At 46.7% G+C, this 17,089-nt stretch overlaps 1 protein-coding gene across 2 annotated transcripts in view; it reads left to right on the top strand.

The window, feature by feature from the left end:
• sema3d (sema domain, immunoglobulin domain (Ig), short basic domain, secreted, (semaphorin) 3D) overlaps positions 1-17,089 on the top strand; it is a 276,802-nt gene that overhangs the window by 210,081 nt on the left and 49,632 nt on the right. For both annotated transcript variants that reach the window (XM_059987393.1, XM_059987392.1), the window contains exons 9-11: positions 7,480-7,594; positions 9,906-9,975; positions 12,706-12,850. In XM_059987393.1, the coding sequence (XP_059843376.1) occupies positions 7,480-7,594; positions 9,906-9,975; positions 12,706-12,850 (330 nt within the window). The remainder of the gene's footprint in view (positions 1-7,479; positions 7,595-9,905; positions 9,976-12,705; positions 12,851-17,089) is intronic.

Raw genomic sequence — 17,089 nt, 5'->3', positions numbered from 1 at the left:
CTAGAGACTGTTGTGTGTGAAAATCCCAGATCATCAGCAGTTTCTGCGATGCTCAAACCACCGACAATCATTTCATGATCAAACTCACTTAGATCACATCTCTTCCCTATTCTGATGTTTGACCTGATCAACAACTGAACCGCTTGACCATGCCTGCATGCTTTTATGCATTGAGTCGCTGCCAGGTGATTGTCGGATTAGATACTTACAGTACATTAACTGGCAGGTGTAGAAGTGTACATAATAAAGTGTAAATTTTTGGTCAAGACTCTCGCAAATTTCCATAGGTGTACGGTCCTGTGGAGAGCATTCTATCCGGCTGCATCACCATCCGGCAGGCAGGGGCCGCTGCCCAGGATCAGAAAAAACTGCAGAGTTGCAAACTCAGACAGCTCCATCATGTGAACTAGCCTTCCTGGCATCGAGGACACCGCCAGAAGGTGTCAGCTCCCATCACTAAGGGCCCGCGTCACCCCAGACATGCCCGCTCCTGATAGCTACCATCACGGGGGCCTCAGGTACAGGAGCCCGGAGGCGCACACTCAACATTTGAGGAACAGCTTCTTCCCCTTCATTTCAAGGTTCAACATGTGCATTTACAGATGTTCTGAATGGAAAATGAACGTAAACTACCTTACTATTTTATTGCTCTCTTTTCGCACTACTTAATTAATTTTTAAACATATTTCTGATAGTAATTTTTAATTATAATGTATTGCAATGTACTGCTGCTGCAAAACACCACATTTCATGACGCATGCCAGTGATATGAAAGCCCTCTCCCGTCCTTTGCAGCGGCTTCAATGCAGACCTCTGGCCGAACGTGCTGAAATCTTGTGCTACCCTGTGGAAGCCCTCAGTGCGACAGCAAACCGTGTGTCAGCCTGTCAGTCGGTTTCTGAAAGGGGAAGCCCCATCCAGATAGCCTGGAGGATTTACATCTCAGCCCTTCAGATGTGCAGTGTGCAAGAGACACATCAAATCACTCTGACAGATCCGTTTGTTTGTCCTGCCATGTATCTGCGGCGCTGGAACGGTGAAAGCCCCGCAGGATGGCATGTCACTGACTCGGGGCTAACACCTCTCACTTTGAAATCCAATATCGGGGCCAGCCTCGCCGACTGCACTGAGGCAGTCTTGTCGTACAGCCGTGGGTTAGAGGGGCGTTCCTGTTGTGGAGGAATTCTACCGAATGTGTGGTCCATTTTTAAAATAAATTGCTTTTGGGCAATGTAATGTTATTTACACTGTACCGATAGGTATCTGTAAACAGAAGCAAACAGATTCTGGTATCTGCAGGAAATATCTTCTATGGCATGTCGTCTGACAGAAAGAGTTTAAGCATTCACCTCAATCATTCTCATTGATCGAGTGTGTGTGTGTGGATATGTATGAATGTCAGCGTATGCTCACACAAATGAATTCCATTGTGTATTGTGCACCAGCCGATAGACAAGAGAAGCTTAAGTCACAGGTGTTAAACTAATAAAATGAGCAATAACTGATACCCTACAGTGATCAGATTAGTTTCATTTGTCATATTTACATCGGCGCATCAAAACATCACGGGAATATATCATTTGCGCCAATGACCAACACGGTCAGAACGTGAAGGAGTCAGCCCGCAAGTGTAGCGCGCTAGCATGCCCACCACAGCTCATTAACCCTGACCCGTATATCTTTGGAATGTGGGCGGGGTGGAACAGGAGGAAACCCACACAGTCTCTCACCGGGAGAATGTACAAATTCTTTACAGACAGACCCCGATCTTATAGTTGGCTCTGTAACACGTTGTTCTACCAAGCCGCCTATCAATTGAATCAATATGAATGGTTCCTTACTGTGGTTAGTCAGACTCTTGACCTCGCACTCCACCTCGCTATGACCTTGAACCTTATTGTCATCAGCACTGCACTTTCTCAGGAACCGTTACATTCTGTTACTGTTCTACCGCGGTTCTAACTCAATGCGCTGTATAATGATCTGATCAGTATAAAGAGTATGCAAGACAAGCTTTTCACTGTATCCCAGTACATGTGACAATAATAGCAATTCCTAACCTGTTTGGATTTTACTAAACTTTCGCGATATGCTGTCATGCCTTCAGTGGCTCAGTGTTACTGCAGGGATGATGCAGATGCAGAGGGGAAATTGCACTTTGTGCTTTCTCTCTATATTGTTGGTTCAGTCCGGAGGGTAACGAAATGTCACAGTGTATGAAACTGCTCTGTCTGCAGAGGTCAGAGATGGCGGTAAGCCCGTGTGCGGTTGAAGCAGCGCGGTATTGTTCGGGTGGACTGAACAGAAGCTCTGTATGAAACCGTGGTGCCGACGCTCTGCTTCTTTGATCAGCCAGTGAAGCGGGCAGTGGTGTTCCGTGACTGAAGGATAAGCTGAACAAACAGAGATGAATTAAATACAGCGGGGTAAATTATTTTCAATCAGGTCCACTCCCACAATAAGCACCTCGATTTACAGCCGCTCACCTGAGTGGCGCCAGTGGGAGACTGTCATCAGATGTGGACCCAACCCTTTGTCCACCAGCCTGACCCGCTGTCATTAGCTGCGTCCTCCACCCTCACCTCCCCCCTATCCCCCAACCCTCCACCCTCACCTCACCCCTATCCCCCAACCTCAACCCAACCCTAAACCCTCACCCCTATCCCCCAACCTCAACCCAACCCTGCACCCTCACCTCACCTCTATCCCCCAACCTCAACCCAACCCTCCACCCTCACCTCTCACCCCTATCCCCCAACCTCAACCCAACCCTCCACCCTCACCTCACCTCTATCCCCCAACCTCAACCCAACCCTCCACCCTCACCTCTCACCCCTATCCCCCAACCTCAACCCAACCCTCCACCCTCACCTCTCACCCCTATCCCCCAACCTCAACCCAACCCTCCACCCTCACCTCACCTCTATCCCCCAAACTCAACCCAACCCTCCACCCTCACCTCACCTCTATCCCCCAACCTCAACCCAACCCTCCACCCTCACCTCTCACCCCTATCCCCCAACCTCAACCCAACCCTCCACCCTCACCTCACCTCTATCCCCCAACCTCAACCCAATCCTCCACCCTCACCTCACCCCTATCCCCCAACCTCAACCTCAATCTCAACCTATCCCCCAACCCTGCACCCTCACCTCTCACCCCTATCCCCAACCCTCCACCCTCACCTCTCACCCCATCCCCACCCCTAACCCCAACCCTCCACCCTCACCTCACCCCTATCCCCAACCTCAACCCAACCCTCCACCCTCACCTCTCACCCCATCCCCACCGTCAACCCAACCCTGCACCCTCACCTCTCACCCCTATCCCCACCCCTAACCCCAATCTTCCACCCTCACCTCACCTCTATCCCCAACCTCAACCCAACCCTCCACCCTCACCTCTCACCCCTATCCCCCAACCTCAACCTCAATCTCAAACTATCCCCAACAATCTCAACCTATCCCCCAACCCTCCACCCTCACCTCACCCCTATCCCCACCCTCAACCCCAACCCTCCACCCTCACCTCTCACCCCTCTCCCCCACCCTCGACAGGAATAGGGACCGTGGCAGTGTTTCAACTGGTAACGGGCCCCAAAACGCTGTTGATGAGTTCTGTCTGCTGTGGAAATGAGAGCTCTTGTTTCCAATGTGGTCAAAACAGTAACGAAAACTTCAGAATCAGAATTACATTTATTATCACTGACACCTATTGTGAGATTTGTTATTTTGTGGCCGCAGTACCATGCGATACATAGAAATTGCTGGAAGTTACAAAAATAAATAGTGGAAAAGAGGAATAACAAAGCAGTGTTAATGGATTCACGGTCATCATACACCACAGGAACCACCCTCCTCTCCTCTACACTTCTTGTTGCCTCAGTAAAGCAGCCAGCACCATCAAAGATCCCAGCCGCCCCGAACATTCTCTCTTCTCCCCCTCCCATCAGACAGGATACAAAAATCTGAAAGCACGACCCACCAGGCTCAAGGACAGCTTCTTTCCCTCTATCAAAATCTTGAATGGACCTCTTGTATGACAAGATAGACTCTTGGCCTTATAATCTACCTCGTTATGATCTTGCATTTTATTGCTTACCTGCAAGGCACTTTATCAGTAGCTGTTACACTTTATTTTGCATTGTTATTGTCTATCCTTGTTCTACCTCAATGAACTGTGTAATGATCCGATTGGTCTGAACAGTTTGCAAGGTGAACTTTTCACTGTATCTTGATAGATGTTACAATATTAAACCAATACCAATATCAATATCGACACCATTCAGAAATCTGATGGTGGATGGGAAGAGGGTTATGTGGTGTAAAGGTTTCGAGTATCCGTTTGTACACTCTTGGGGATGTACCACTGGTTTGTACTCTGGGGGGACCTATCACAACTGCTGAAATGTTAATAGATACTGCACATGAATGCAGTTCTTACCGCAGGCTCTGGGGGGCAGAGTGTTGCAGATTGAGCAGAAACTAATTCTTACACAGTATTTATTTTGGATGTTTTTTTGCTTAAACTCTGTTGACTTCTGTCCCAGGAGTGAACATCTGTTAACAAGCCTGACTGTCCAGCAGTCTAATTACTTGAGGACTGAGGGGAGACTGCTCACCATTATCTTCTACAATGCAATTAAACAGGGTCAAAGGAGTTGTGAAGGACGTGGGGAGTGAAGTGCACTTTGGGTAATAGATATTTACCCAGTTCCGACATTATCTCCTGATGACTTCCTGGGGCTTTATCCAAAGGGCTGTGTCTGGATAACAGCTGCAGCATATGTCGCCTACATATTCTGACCCCTGAACGGTGTTGATCAGATCGGTAGAGATTGGTGAATCCAGGTAAATCTAGGTGTTTGCACATGTCTGAGCTGAAGTGGAAAGTTGCTCCAGGTGTGATGAACTAAAGTCTGGTCATCTCTTTCCATGACAGTTCTGGGTCATGGGTGTTGCTTGTATGAACAATTTGGCCTGTCTCTCAGAGCTGAGTAACTGTAACAGGGCTCGTCGACCTTACAGAGGGTCCTGACAGCAGTGTGTTACATTCAACACAGAGTCTTCTTTATAGTGTTTTCTCAGATATCAAGATCCAAGACTGGAGAGACATAGGTGACCTCAGATACTGGAGTCTCGAGGCAAACAATCTCAGCTGGAGGAACTCAATGGGTCGAGCCGCATCTGTAGGGGGAAAGGGGTTGCCAGTATTTTGGGTCGAACCTGCCTCAGGACTCTGTTTGGAAGGAGGTGGGGTGAGAGCGGAGAGGAGATGCAAGATTGGGTTCCATTGATCAGTACAGAAGAAAAGCCAGGCTTCCTGAGAAAGGTGGACATTTCAGATGTCTGGGAACTGAAAGTCTCATCTTGAGAGCAGATACGGCAGGGATGGACAAATATTCTGATCCAGGGCTTCAACCTGAAATGTTAACAACTCTTTTCCCCAGTGCTGCGCAACCCATTGGATTCCCCCAGCAGGTTCCTTGAAGTTCTAATGCTGTATTGCAAGCAATGGCTATACTGTTACAGATGAAAATCAGTTGGTACATGAAGGGTTAACTGGTGTGTTTTTTTTGATGAAAAGAATATTCAGCCTTATTGTTTATGGGAGCAAGTTAATAAATGAGGAATTTTAACTGTCAGGATGGTGTGTGAGGCAACGGACTATAGGAGGTGATTAACCCATTGGCCTTACGAGAAATTTACTACGAAACTTTTCACTGAATCAGTGGTTTCTTGTGCAGTCAAAGGTTAATGAACAAAGCATTAATGAGCAATACAAAACTCTAATAATTTAATCCTTTGATCTCTTTGAAGGCCGTGTGCCCCTTCAACTTTGGCAATATCTATATTCTCAATCAAATGTTAGCTCCAAGAATAGCATTTAGATCTTGCTCTGACTGAACATTAATAAAAAAGAAATTGATTTAGCAAGCTGCAAAGACGGGGAGCTGAAGACACTGATGTCAGTTTGATTCTCATAAGCAGACGGATCTTTATAACCCTAATATAATGAGGTGGTGTCATAGAGAGCACCCAGAACCCCTCTCACCAACCCCCACTGGGAACCAATCAGTTCTTGGCCCATTTATTCAAAACAATCAGGGCTAGTAAATGAGTTTTTCCGTTGGAAGCCAAAGAGAGTCTCAGCTAAAGGCCAGGAAGGTCGCAGTGCTTTGCTTCTTGATGTCGTAACAACAACTTTGCACTCAACATCAATAAAGTTCTCAGCACATATGTATAACTACGGTGTCTAAGACTTTTGCACAGTACGGTATTTGTTAATGTGGAGTGGAGAGTGAGTTTGTAAATCTGGCAGGAGCAAAGGATATTGGGAATGGCGAGGGTGGGTTGCCATGGGACGGGGTGTGGGACGAGTGGCAGGGAACCAGGGATGGGTGAAGGTGGCATGGGTGGAGATACTCCCAGTCCTGAGGCACCTGGCAAGGTCATTTGATTCCGAATGATTAGTTTATTGATCCTTACAGAATGTCTCTCTGGTACTTCCTGCTTCCTCCCCTCTCCCTTCCCCTTTTCCCAACCATATTCCCCTCTCCCTACCCCTTTCCTACTCTCAGTCCACAATAGAGATACAAATCAGAATCAGATTTATCATCCCTCACGTATGTCATGAAATTTGGCTTTTTATGCGGCAGCAGTACAGTGTAATGCATAAAATTAGTATAGTACTGAGCAAAAGTCTTAGGCACTCCTGTTGTATATATGTGCCCGAGACTTTTAAACAGTACTGTATGTATGTAAAGCTAAAACAACAGATTTTGTGATTCTGTTTGTCTATCAAGGACGTTTCATTTCAACTGAACGACCTTATTGCCGACTCAACCCCTGAAACTAGAGGATCTTCCCTGTAAACCATGGTATCCTTGGCTGGGCGGTCCATTGCCTGCTTCAGAGATCAGCTGACTGACAGAAATTCCCATGGTTCCTGTGTGACACCGTGGTGCAGCTAATGAGGAGGCAGCCTCACTACTCAGTACAGGAAGAATGTGGAAGCTTTAGAGACACTGCGGAGGAGATTTACCAGGATGATACCTGGATTAGAGAGCACGTCTTATGTGGATAGATTGAGAGTGCTAGATTTTCTTTTTGAAGCAGAGGATGAGGGGTGACATAGTAGAGGTGTATAAGACGACAGAGGCGTAGATAAGGTGGACAGCCAGATAGTTTTCTCAGGACTGAAGTGGCTAATATGAGGCGGTATAATTTTAGGGTGATAGGAGGAAAGTATAGGACGGATGTCAGAGCCTCTTTACATCAGAGGCTGCATGGGACAGACTGCTGTTAACTCCTTGAGTCTGAACCACTCAGTCTGTTAATCTTAGGGCATGGGTTGATAATTCCAAACCCCAGTGGATCAAAACCTGTTCTGACTGGGAAGGATTCTCACCTGTGCTGAGGGTAACACTGCAGAACAAGATGTCTGAAGTTTATAATCTGCCTCCTTCCTGATTTACAGAACGATGCTGGGGGACAGCGAAGCCTCATCAACAAGTGGACCACGTTCCTGAAAGCCCGCCTGGTGTGTTCCGTCCCGGGTCCTGACGGAGTCGACACCTATTTTGATGAATTACGTAGGTATCCTTCCCACTCCGGGACTTGGTTTATCATGTTGTTGTGCAGAACGTTAGTGAGGTCCGAGAGGTGTGTTTGATGGCTGTGCTGTGGTGAACATTGTACATGCAAAACCAACAGTGATATGTCCCAGACAGCTCACAAAACTAGGTGCTCTGATAGATATACTTCTGAACTGTGCTTGCTACAGTCTGCAGCCTGTAATTTCTCTTTTAAGGATGTGCTTTTGAGCCCATTAAACGACCTGGCGCTTTTGTGATCTCCTGGGGGATTTGGCAAATGAGACTCTCAAGAGTGCAGGTACAACCAAGGTGGCCATCGCCAGGGATCACTAGAGGTGGACGCTACGTTGCGGCCTGACAACGAACACAAACCCCCGGTCAGCTCCGTAACTCTGCACTGATTGAAGCATTGAGCAAGGTTAAAATCTTCAAGGATGAGAGCCGAGAAAGGAACGGATATTCAGTGCCAATTGCCTGCATTGTAGAGATCTCCCTCTCTTCCTGCTATTACTGTCAGTGGGGTGGGGACTGCAGGCATCTTAGGTTCCACGTCACCAGGTTCGGGAGCAGTTATTGCCCTGTAGCCATCGGCTCCTGCACCAGCTTCACCCGCCTCAGTGCTAAAACTGGATCTGTGACTATGGACTCACTTGCGGGGTCTCTGCATTTCATACTCTCTATGTTATTTGTTTGCTTCTTAGTTGTTTGCACAATTAATTTTTTTTTGTTTTGGTACATTGGGTGTTTGATGGTCTTTGTTGTGTGTTTTTTTAAAAATGGGTTCTATTGGGTTTCTTCGTCTTGTGGCTGTCTGCAAGAAGGTGACTCTCAAGGTTGTATATAGCATGCATACTTTGATAATAAATGTACTTTGAACTTGGTCATGGGTTTCTGCTAAACCCCATGGAGAGCCAAATGACCTCCTTTCAGCAGAGCCTAAAAGGAGTTTCTGGTAAGACAGACATGACCTCACGATCTACCTCACTACACCTTATTGTCTGCCTGCACTGCATTTTCTCAGTAACTGTTACACTTTATTCTGCATTCTGTTATTGTTTACCTTGTTCTACCTCTGTAATGATCTGATGTGTATGAACAGTATTCAAGACAAGCTTTTCAGTGTATCTTGGTCCATGTGACAATAGTAGACCAATTCCAATTGTAGCGATAAAAGTCCTTCGCTTGTCTCAATCCTGACCTCGATAGGTTCAGAATTAAAATATCTGCAGAATGCCTCCAAGTGTTTTCTGAGTCATCAATCAGTTAATGTGAAAAAAAATAATAGCAGCCATATCAGTCTTGGAACCAACTCTAACATTCAGTAACTTCTTGGTGGGGCCTTTGATTGATGATTCCTCAGTTGACAGTGGAAGGAGCTGACAAGCTGACCCAATTGAAAGATATTCTCCCAAAGGCCAATGACCAACATGCCGGTAACGTTCCTTCACTCTTTGTCTTGCATTAGTTTCCTCTTCCTCTATCTGCTTGTGCTCTTTTGCATGTAGGTGGGCTTCTTTGAGCCAGAGTCCTTGGCAGCCTCCTGTGGAAAGACGAGCACCACTTGCCACGGGAGAGGGCCTTCCCCCTTTTAGCATCTTGACATGTTGTTACACCACTGGACTAACCAGTCAAAACTTGGCAACTGACCATCAGAGGAGAAGTGGATGAACATGGAACAGAACATAGAACAGTACACCGTATTACAGGCCCTTCAGCCCCGAATGTTGTGCCATCCCTTTAACCTGCACCAAAATCAATTTAATGCTTATCTCCTACATAACCCTCCATTTTTCTTTCAACAACGTGCCTATCTAAGAGACTCTTAAAATGTCCCTAATGGATCTGCCTCTACCACTATCCTTGGCAGCATGTTCCATGAACTGAACAAACACTGTGTAAAAAACCTTCCTCTGATAACTCCCCAATACTTTCCTCCAAACATCTTAAATTGATGACCTTGGGCATTTGCTCCTCTGCAGAAAAGTCTAAACTATTCACTCTGTCTGTGCTTCTTGCCATCTTGTACACCTCTCTTCCTACACTCCAAAGAGAGAAGCCCTAGCTCACCCAGCCTCTGCTCATAAGACGTGCTCTCTAATCCAGGCAGCGTCCTGGTAAATCTCCTCTGCACCTTCTCTAAAGCTTCTACATCCTTCCTGTAAACATTTCTGTTCAGAGAGCCTTCTCAACGCAGCAATGGATGTAGGAACTGAAAGCTACTTTGATGATTAGCTGACAGATGATTGTCCAGCGATATGTTTCCTGGAGTTTAACGTTTTAACATTAACAACTCTGTTATTCTTGGCAGAGGATGTGTTCCTGCTCCAGACCAGAGATCAAAGGAACCCCCTTGTTTATGGAGTCTTCACTACCACAAGGTAAATAAGAAGAACTGATGCATGTATTAAAACTTCCTGAAGCAGTGGACCTCTTCAGGTTCAATACTTGCGCAGGTAGAGTGAAGCAGTGGATTTATTCAGGTCCTATACTGGTGTAAGTGGAGTGAAAGATAAAGGTGTTTCTGTTGGGATTTTCTGACACAAACAAGAGAGAATCTGCAGATGCTGGAAGTCCGAGCAGCACACACAACATGCTGGAGGAACTCAGCAGACCAGGCAGCATCTAGGGAAAAGAGTACAGTTGACGTTTCAGGCCCAGACCTTCCAGCAGGACTGGAGAAGAAAAGATGAGTAGATTTAAAAGGTGGGGGAAGAGGAGAGAGAAACACAAGGTGATAGGTGAAACCGGGAGGGTGAAGGATGATGTAAACAGCTGGGAAGTCGATTGGTGAAAGAGAATCAGGGCTGGAGAAGGGGAGTCTGATAGGAGAGGACAGAAGGCCATGGAAGAAAGAAAAGGAGGGAGGAGCACCAGAGGGAGGCGATGGGCAGGCAAGGAGATAAGGTGAGAGAGGGAAAAGGGGATGGGGAATGGTGAAGGGGGGGCAGTAATGGAAGTTTGAGAAATCAATGCTCATGTCATTGGGTTGGAGCCTAATCAAACAGAAAATAAGGTGTTATACCTCCTACTTTACTATGGCCTCATCATGACAATAGAGGAGGCCATGGATAGACATATCAGAAAGAGAATGGGAAGTGGAATTAAAAAGGGTAGCCACTAGTAGTGAGGGAGGAGGTGCTCTTCATACTGCATACATTGTGCAGATGTTGTATGGGTTTGGGGGGATGTACCTGCGTCCCCTCCCACATTTTGAATTATCCCCCACTTAAATATGGATTGTGCGTGCAGTCCCTGGGCTGAGCCAGCTGTGGAGCCTCATTCCCACAGTGTGTGGCCCCTGACCCTAACTGGGTGTGGAGCCCCATTCCCACAGTGTGTGGCCCCTGGGCCAAACTGGGTGTGGAGCCTCATTCCCACAGTGTGTGGCCCCTGACCCTAACTGGGTGTGGAGCCTCATTCCCACAGTGTGTGGCCCCTGACCCAAACTGGGTGTGGAGCCTCATTCCCACAGTGTGTGGCCCCTGACCCAAACTGGGTGTGGAGCCTCATTCCCACAGTGTGTGGCCCCTGGGCCAAACTGGGTGTGGAGCCTCATTCCCACAGTGTGTGGCCCCTGGGCCAAACTGGGTGTGGAGCCTCATTCCCACAGTGTGTGGCCCCTGGGCCAAACTGGGTGTGGAGCCTCATTCCCGCAATGTGTGTCCCACAGTGTGTGGCCCCTGACCCAAACTGGGTGTGGAGCCTCATTCCCACAGTGTGTGGCCCCTGACCCAAACTGGGTGTGGAGCCTCATTCCCACAGTGTGTGGCCCCTGACCCAAACTGGGTGTGGAGCCTCATTCCCACAGTGTGTGGCCCCTGACCCAAACTGGGTGTGGAGCCTCATTCCCACAGTGTGTGGCCCCTGACCCAAACTGGGTGTGGAGCCTCATTCCCACAGTGTGTGGCCCCTGACCCAAACTGGGTGTGGAGCCTCATTCCCACAGTGTGTGGCCCCTGACCCAAACTGGGTGTGGAGCCTCATTCCCACAGTGTGTGGCCCCTGACCCTAACTGGGTGTGGAGCCCCATTCCCACAGTGTGTGGCCCCTGGGCCAAACTGGGTGTGGAGCCTCATTCCCACAGTGTGTGGCCCCTGACCCAAACTGGGTGTGGAGCCTCATTCCCACAGTGTGTGGCCCCTGACCCAAACTGGGTGTGGAGCCTCATTCCCACAGTGTGTGGCCCCTGACCCAAACTGGGTGTGGAGCCTCATTCCCACAGTGTGTGGCCCCTGACCCAAACTGGGTGTGGAGCCTCATTCCCACAGTGTGTGGCCCCTGACCCAAACTGGGTGTGGAGCCTCATTCCCACAGTGTGTGGCCCCTGACCCTAACTGGGTGTGGAGCCCCATTCCCACAGTGTGTGGCCCCTGGGCCAAACTGGGTGTGGAGCCTCATTCCCACAGTGTGTGGCCCCTGGGCCAAACTGGGTGTGGAGCCTCATTCCCACAGTGTGTGGCCCCTGACCCAAACTGGGTGTGGAGCCTCATTCCCACAGTGTGTGGCCCCTGGGCCAAACTGGGTGTGGAGCCTCATTCCCACAGTGCATGGCCCCTGATCCAAACTGGGTGTGGAGCCTCATTCCCCTAGTGCAGAGGGAGTGATACTCCACACCAGTGCCATCTGCCAAGGAGAGAGGGCAGTTGAGGGGAAGGGGTGGAACAGGAACTGGCAAGTGATGGGTGCATCCAGGTGAGGGAGGGGTGATAGGCAGAGGGTGGAGGGGAGAGTGGGAACTAAAGCTGAGGTTAGAGCTAGCAGTGAAAAAGGTCTGCAGATGGTAGGATAGGTAGGAGAGGAAGTTTGAGTGTGGAACCAGACAAAGGAGTGGGAGCATGGGGAGGGGTATCCAATGGGAGGATTATGTGGGTGAGGGGCAGATGGAGGGGGTGGCAGACAGAGGTCACTTGGTACAATTTGATGCTTATTTGAGGGTTAAATGCAATTTCTCCTTCGTCAAATCTTTTCCACAAGGACATGGGTAGATCAAAAGTTTTCTAGGAGCCTTATTTTACCATTATGTCTAACTTTATCCAAATACTTTACTTTTTAAATAAAAGAAATTATATCAACTTAGGTATTAATTTGTGGACATCCTTATTTCACAGTTCGATCTTTAAGGGCTCAGCAGTGTGTGCCTACAGCATGGCTGATATCCGCGCTGCTTTCAATGGACCCTACGCTCACAAGGAAGGTCCTGATCATCGTTGGGTTGAGTACGAGGGTCGAATCCCCTACCCCCGTCCAGGGACAGTAAGTACGCCCAGAGACAGGGTTGCCTTTATCTGAGCTTTCAGCTTAAGCTCAGCATGGGTGAGAGTCCAATGTTACCTCAAACTGCACAGGCGGTGCGGGGGAATTTGGGGGAGATGTACAGAGTCTGGTAATCTGTAGCAAACACACGAGTGCAAATAGTTAATGGCAGATTCTTTACAGTGTGGAGGTGCGGATGGAGCTAGGGATCCACATCCCTTGAAGTTGCTGTGCAAGTTGGTACGGTTGTTAAGAAGGTTTATGGTGTGTTGGCTTTCATTAGTCGGGGACTGAGTTCAAGAGCTGCGAGGCAATGTTACAGATCTACAAAAGTCTGGTTAGACAATGCTTGGAAAATTGTTTTCAGTTTGGATTGTCTCATTATAGGAAGGATGTAGAAGCTTTAGAGAGGATGCAGAAGCTTTGGAAAGGATGCAGAGGAGATTTACCGGGACGTTACCTGGATTCGAGAGCATGTCTTATGTTGGGGAGCTGAGCAAGCTGGGGCTTTTCTCTTTGGAGTGAAAGAGGACGAGTGGTGGTTTCATAGGGTTGTATAATCCAAGAATGGAAAAGTCATGAAACAGTATACAGCCCAGCCCATCACAGGAAAATCCCTCCTCACTGCTGAGCACATCTACAAGGAATGCTGCTACAAGAAAGAAGCATCCATCAAATACGTTGCCGTCCAGGTCAAGCTTTCTCACACTGCTGCTGCCAGGAAGGGGGTCCAGGAGCCTTAGGTGCCAGACCATCAGGTCCCTTCAATCAACAGCCTCCTGAACCACTGTGGATAACTCCACTCTCCTCAACACTGAACTGATTCCACAACTTATGGCAAACACAAGAAAGTCTGCAGATGCTGAAAATCCAAAGCAACACACACTAAATGCTGGAGGAAATCGGCAGGCCAGGCAGCGTCAATGGAAAAGAGTAAACAGCTGACAATTTGTGTTGAGACAATGTTGGCTGTTCACTCTTTTCCATAGATGCTGCCTGGCCTGCTGAGTTCCTCCAGCATTTCGTGTGCATTGCCCACAACTCATGGACTCACTTCCAAGGACTCCACAATGTATGTACTCAATATTATTTATATATATTATATATATATTTGTATCCACACAGTTTGTCTTCTTTTACACATTGGTTGTCAGTCTTTGTTTGTGAGGAGTTCCTCATGGATTCTAATCTATTTCTTTGTATCTATTATGAATGCACACAAGAAGGTGAATCTCTGAGTAGTATATGGTGACTTATATGTACTTTGAGCTTTGAAATTTGAACTTTAATGTTATAAGAAGCATAGTTAGAGTAGATAGCTAGCACCTTTTGCCCATTGTGACATTACCCAATATCAGAGGATATCAGTTTAAGGTGATTGGAGGGAAGTTTAGGGAAGATGTCAGAGGCAGGCTTTATCACAAAGAGTTGTGTGTACCTGAAATGATGTGATGGTAGAGGCAGATACATCAGGGACATTTAAGAAACTCTTAGGCATATGGATAAAAGAAAAATAAGATCATAAGACCCTAAGACATAGGAACAGAATTAGGCCATTTGGCCCATCGAGTCTGTTCCACCAGTCAATCAAGGCTGATCCTTTTTACACCCCCTCAGCCCCACTCCCCAGCCTTCTCCTCGCAACCTTTGATGATGTGGCCAATCAAGAATCTATGTATCTTCACCTTAAATTCACACAGTGACCTGACCTCCAGAGCTGCCTGTGGTAACAAATTCCACAAATTCACTACCCTCTGGCTTTTCTCCCTGTTTAGAAAATAGTCTGCACATCTATTTCTTCTACCAAAGTACCTGACCATGTATTTTCCAACATCTCTCTTGTTATTTCTTTTGCCACTTTCTTGCTCATTCTCCTAATCTGTCTAATTCTTTCTGTATCCTTCCTGTTCCCTGAACACTATCTATCTACCCCTCCACCAATCTCATATTATCTGAAAATTTGGTAATAATCTATTCCATCATCTAAATCATTGATATACAACATAAGAAGAAACGGTCCCAGCACCAAGCCCTGTGGAACACCACTAGTCACTGACACCAACCAGACAAGAATCCTTTTATTCCAGCTCACTGCTTCCTACCAATCAGCCAATGCTCTAACCATGCTAGTAACTTTCCTGTAATACATTGGGCTCTTAACTTGGTAAGCAGCCTCATGTGTGGCAGTTTGTCAAAGGCCTTCTGAAAATCCAAATATACAACATCCACCACATCCCCTTTATCTATCCTACTTGTAATCTCCTCAAAGATTTCTGACAGTTTCGTCAGGCAAGATTTTCCCTTAAGAAACCGTGCAGACTTTTTCCTATCTTGTCCTGTGCCATCAAGTACTCCATAACCTCATCCTTAACAATTGATTCAAACATCTTCCTATCCTCTGAGGTCAGGCTAAATTGTCTATAATTTCCTTTCTGCTGACTCTCTCCTTTCATAAATAGTGGAGTGACATTTGCAATTTTCCAGTCCTCTGGAACCATGCCAGAGTCCAATGATTTATGAAAGATCATTACTAATCCCTGCACAATCTCTTCCACTACATCTTTTGGAACCCCAGGGTGCAGTTCATCTGGTCCAGGTGACTTATGTACTTTAAAGTCTTTCAGCTTTTTGAGCACCTTCTTTTTTGTAATAGTAACTGCACTCACTTCTCTTCCCTCACACCCTTGAACATCTGGCACACTGCTAGTGTCTTCCACAGTGAAGACTGATGCAAAATACTCATTTAGTTCCTCTGCCATCTCCTTATTCCCCATTATTATGTCTCTGGCCTCATTTTCTAGCTGTCCTATATCTACTCTCAACTCTCTTTTATTTTTATCTACTTCAAGAAAGCTTTTTCTTTCCACCTTGAGATTGTTTGCTAGCTTGCTTTCATATTTCAGTGCTTCTCCCTATAGATGCTGCCCGGCCTGCTGTGTTCTACCAGTATTTTGTGTGTGTTGTTTGAATTTCCAGCATCTGCAGATTTCCTCGTGTTTGCTTTTCATATTTCATCTTTTCCCTCCTAATGATTCTTACAGTTGCTCACTATTGGTTTTTAAAAGCTTCCCAATTCTCTATCTTTCCACTAATTTTTGCTTTGTTGTATGCCCCCTCTTTTGCCTTTACATTAGCTTTGATTTCCATTGTCAAGCACAATTGGTTGTACTATATTTCCACCTGAGTATTTCTTTGTTTTTAGAATACATCAATCCTGCACTTTCCTCATTTTCCCCAGAATCTCAAGCCATTGCTATTCTGCTGTCATCCCTGCCAGCATCTCCTTCCAATTTACTTTGGCCTACTCCTGTATCATACCACTGTAATTTCCATTACTCCACTGGAACATTGCTACATCAGACTTTACTTTCTCCCTATCAAATATCAAGTTGAACTCAGTCATATTGTGATCACTGCCTCCTAAGGGTTCTTTTACCTTAAGCTCCCTCATCACCTCTATCTACGTCTAATGGCCTCGTTTATGTAATCATCTATGTCTATCTCATAGACATTCAACAAATTCACTTTCTTGAGATCCATGACCAACCTGCTGTTCCCTATCTACCTGCATGTTAAAGTTTCCCATGACTATCAGAGTATCGCCCTTTTGACTCGCCTTTTCTACTTTTTGTTGTAATCTGTGGTCAACATCCCAGCTACTGTTTAAAGCCCTGTATATAACTGCCATCAGGCTCCTTTTACAACCTTGCAGTGTCTTAACTCAACCCTCAAGAATTCAACATCCTCTGATCTTATATCACATCTTTCTAATGATTTGATGCCATTCTTTACCAACCCAGCACGCCACCCCCTCTGCCTACCTTCCTATCCCTCTGATACAACGTGTAACCGTGGATGTTCAGGTCCCAACTACAACCATCCTTCAGCCATCTTTCAGTGATGGCCACAGCATCATGCCCGACAACCTGTAACAGTGCAAAAAGATCATTCACCTTATTTCTTAAACTCCTTGCATTAAGATGTAACACTTAGTGTACTGTATTTGCTATCCTTTTTGATTCTGTATTCCTAATGCATTGGTACGCACCCTGCTGGGTGCAATTTTGTCCGATCATCTGCCTGCCCTTCCTGACAGACAGACTGCAAGCTATCTTTGGATTTTTACCATCCGCCCTTTCCTGAGTCCCTTCACTCTGGTTCCCAACTCCCTGCCAAATTAGTTCAAAAATGAAGGGTTATAAGCTGTGTGGGAGGGATGGGTTAGATAAATGATGGAGT

Source organism: Hypanus sabinus, chromosome 13, assembly GCF_030144855.1.
Source record: "Hypanus sabinus isolate sHypSab1 chromosome 13, sHypSab1.hap1, whole genome shotgun sequence".
Taxonomy (NCBI): Eukaryota; Metazoa; Chordata; class Chondrichthyes; order Myliobatiformes; family Dasyatidae; genus Hypanus; species Hypanus sabinus.
Note: the sequence above shows the minus strand (reverse complement) of the source record. Positions and strands in the feature narration are given on the sequence as shown.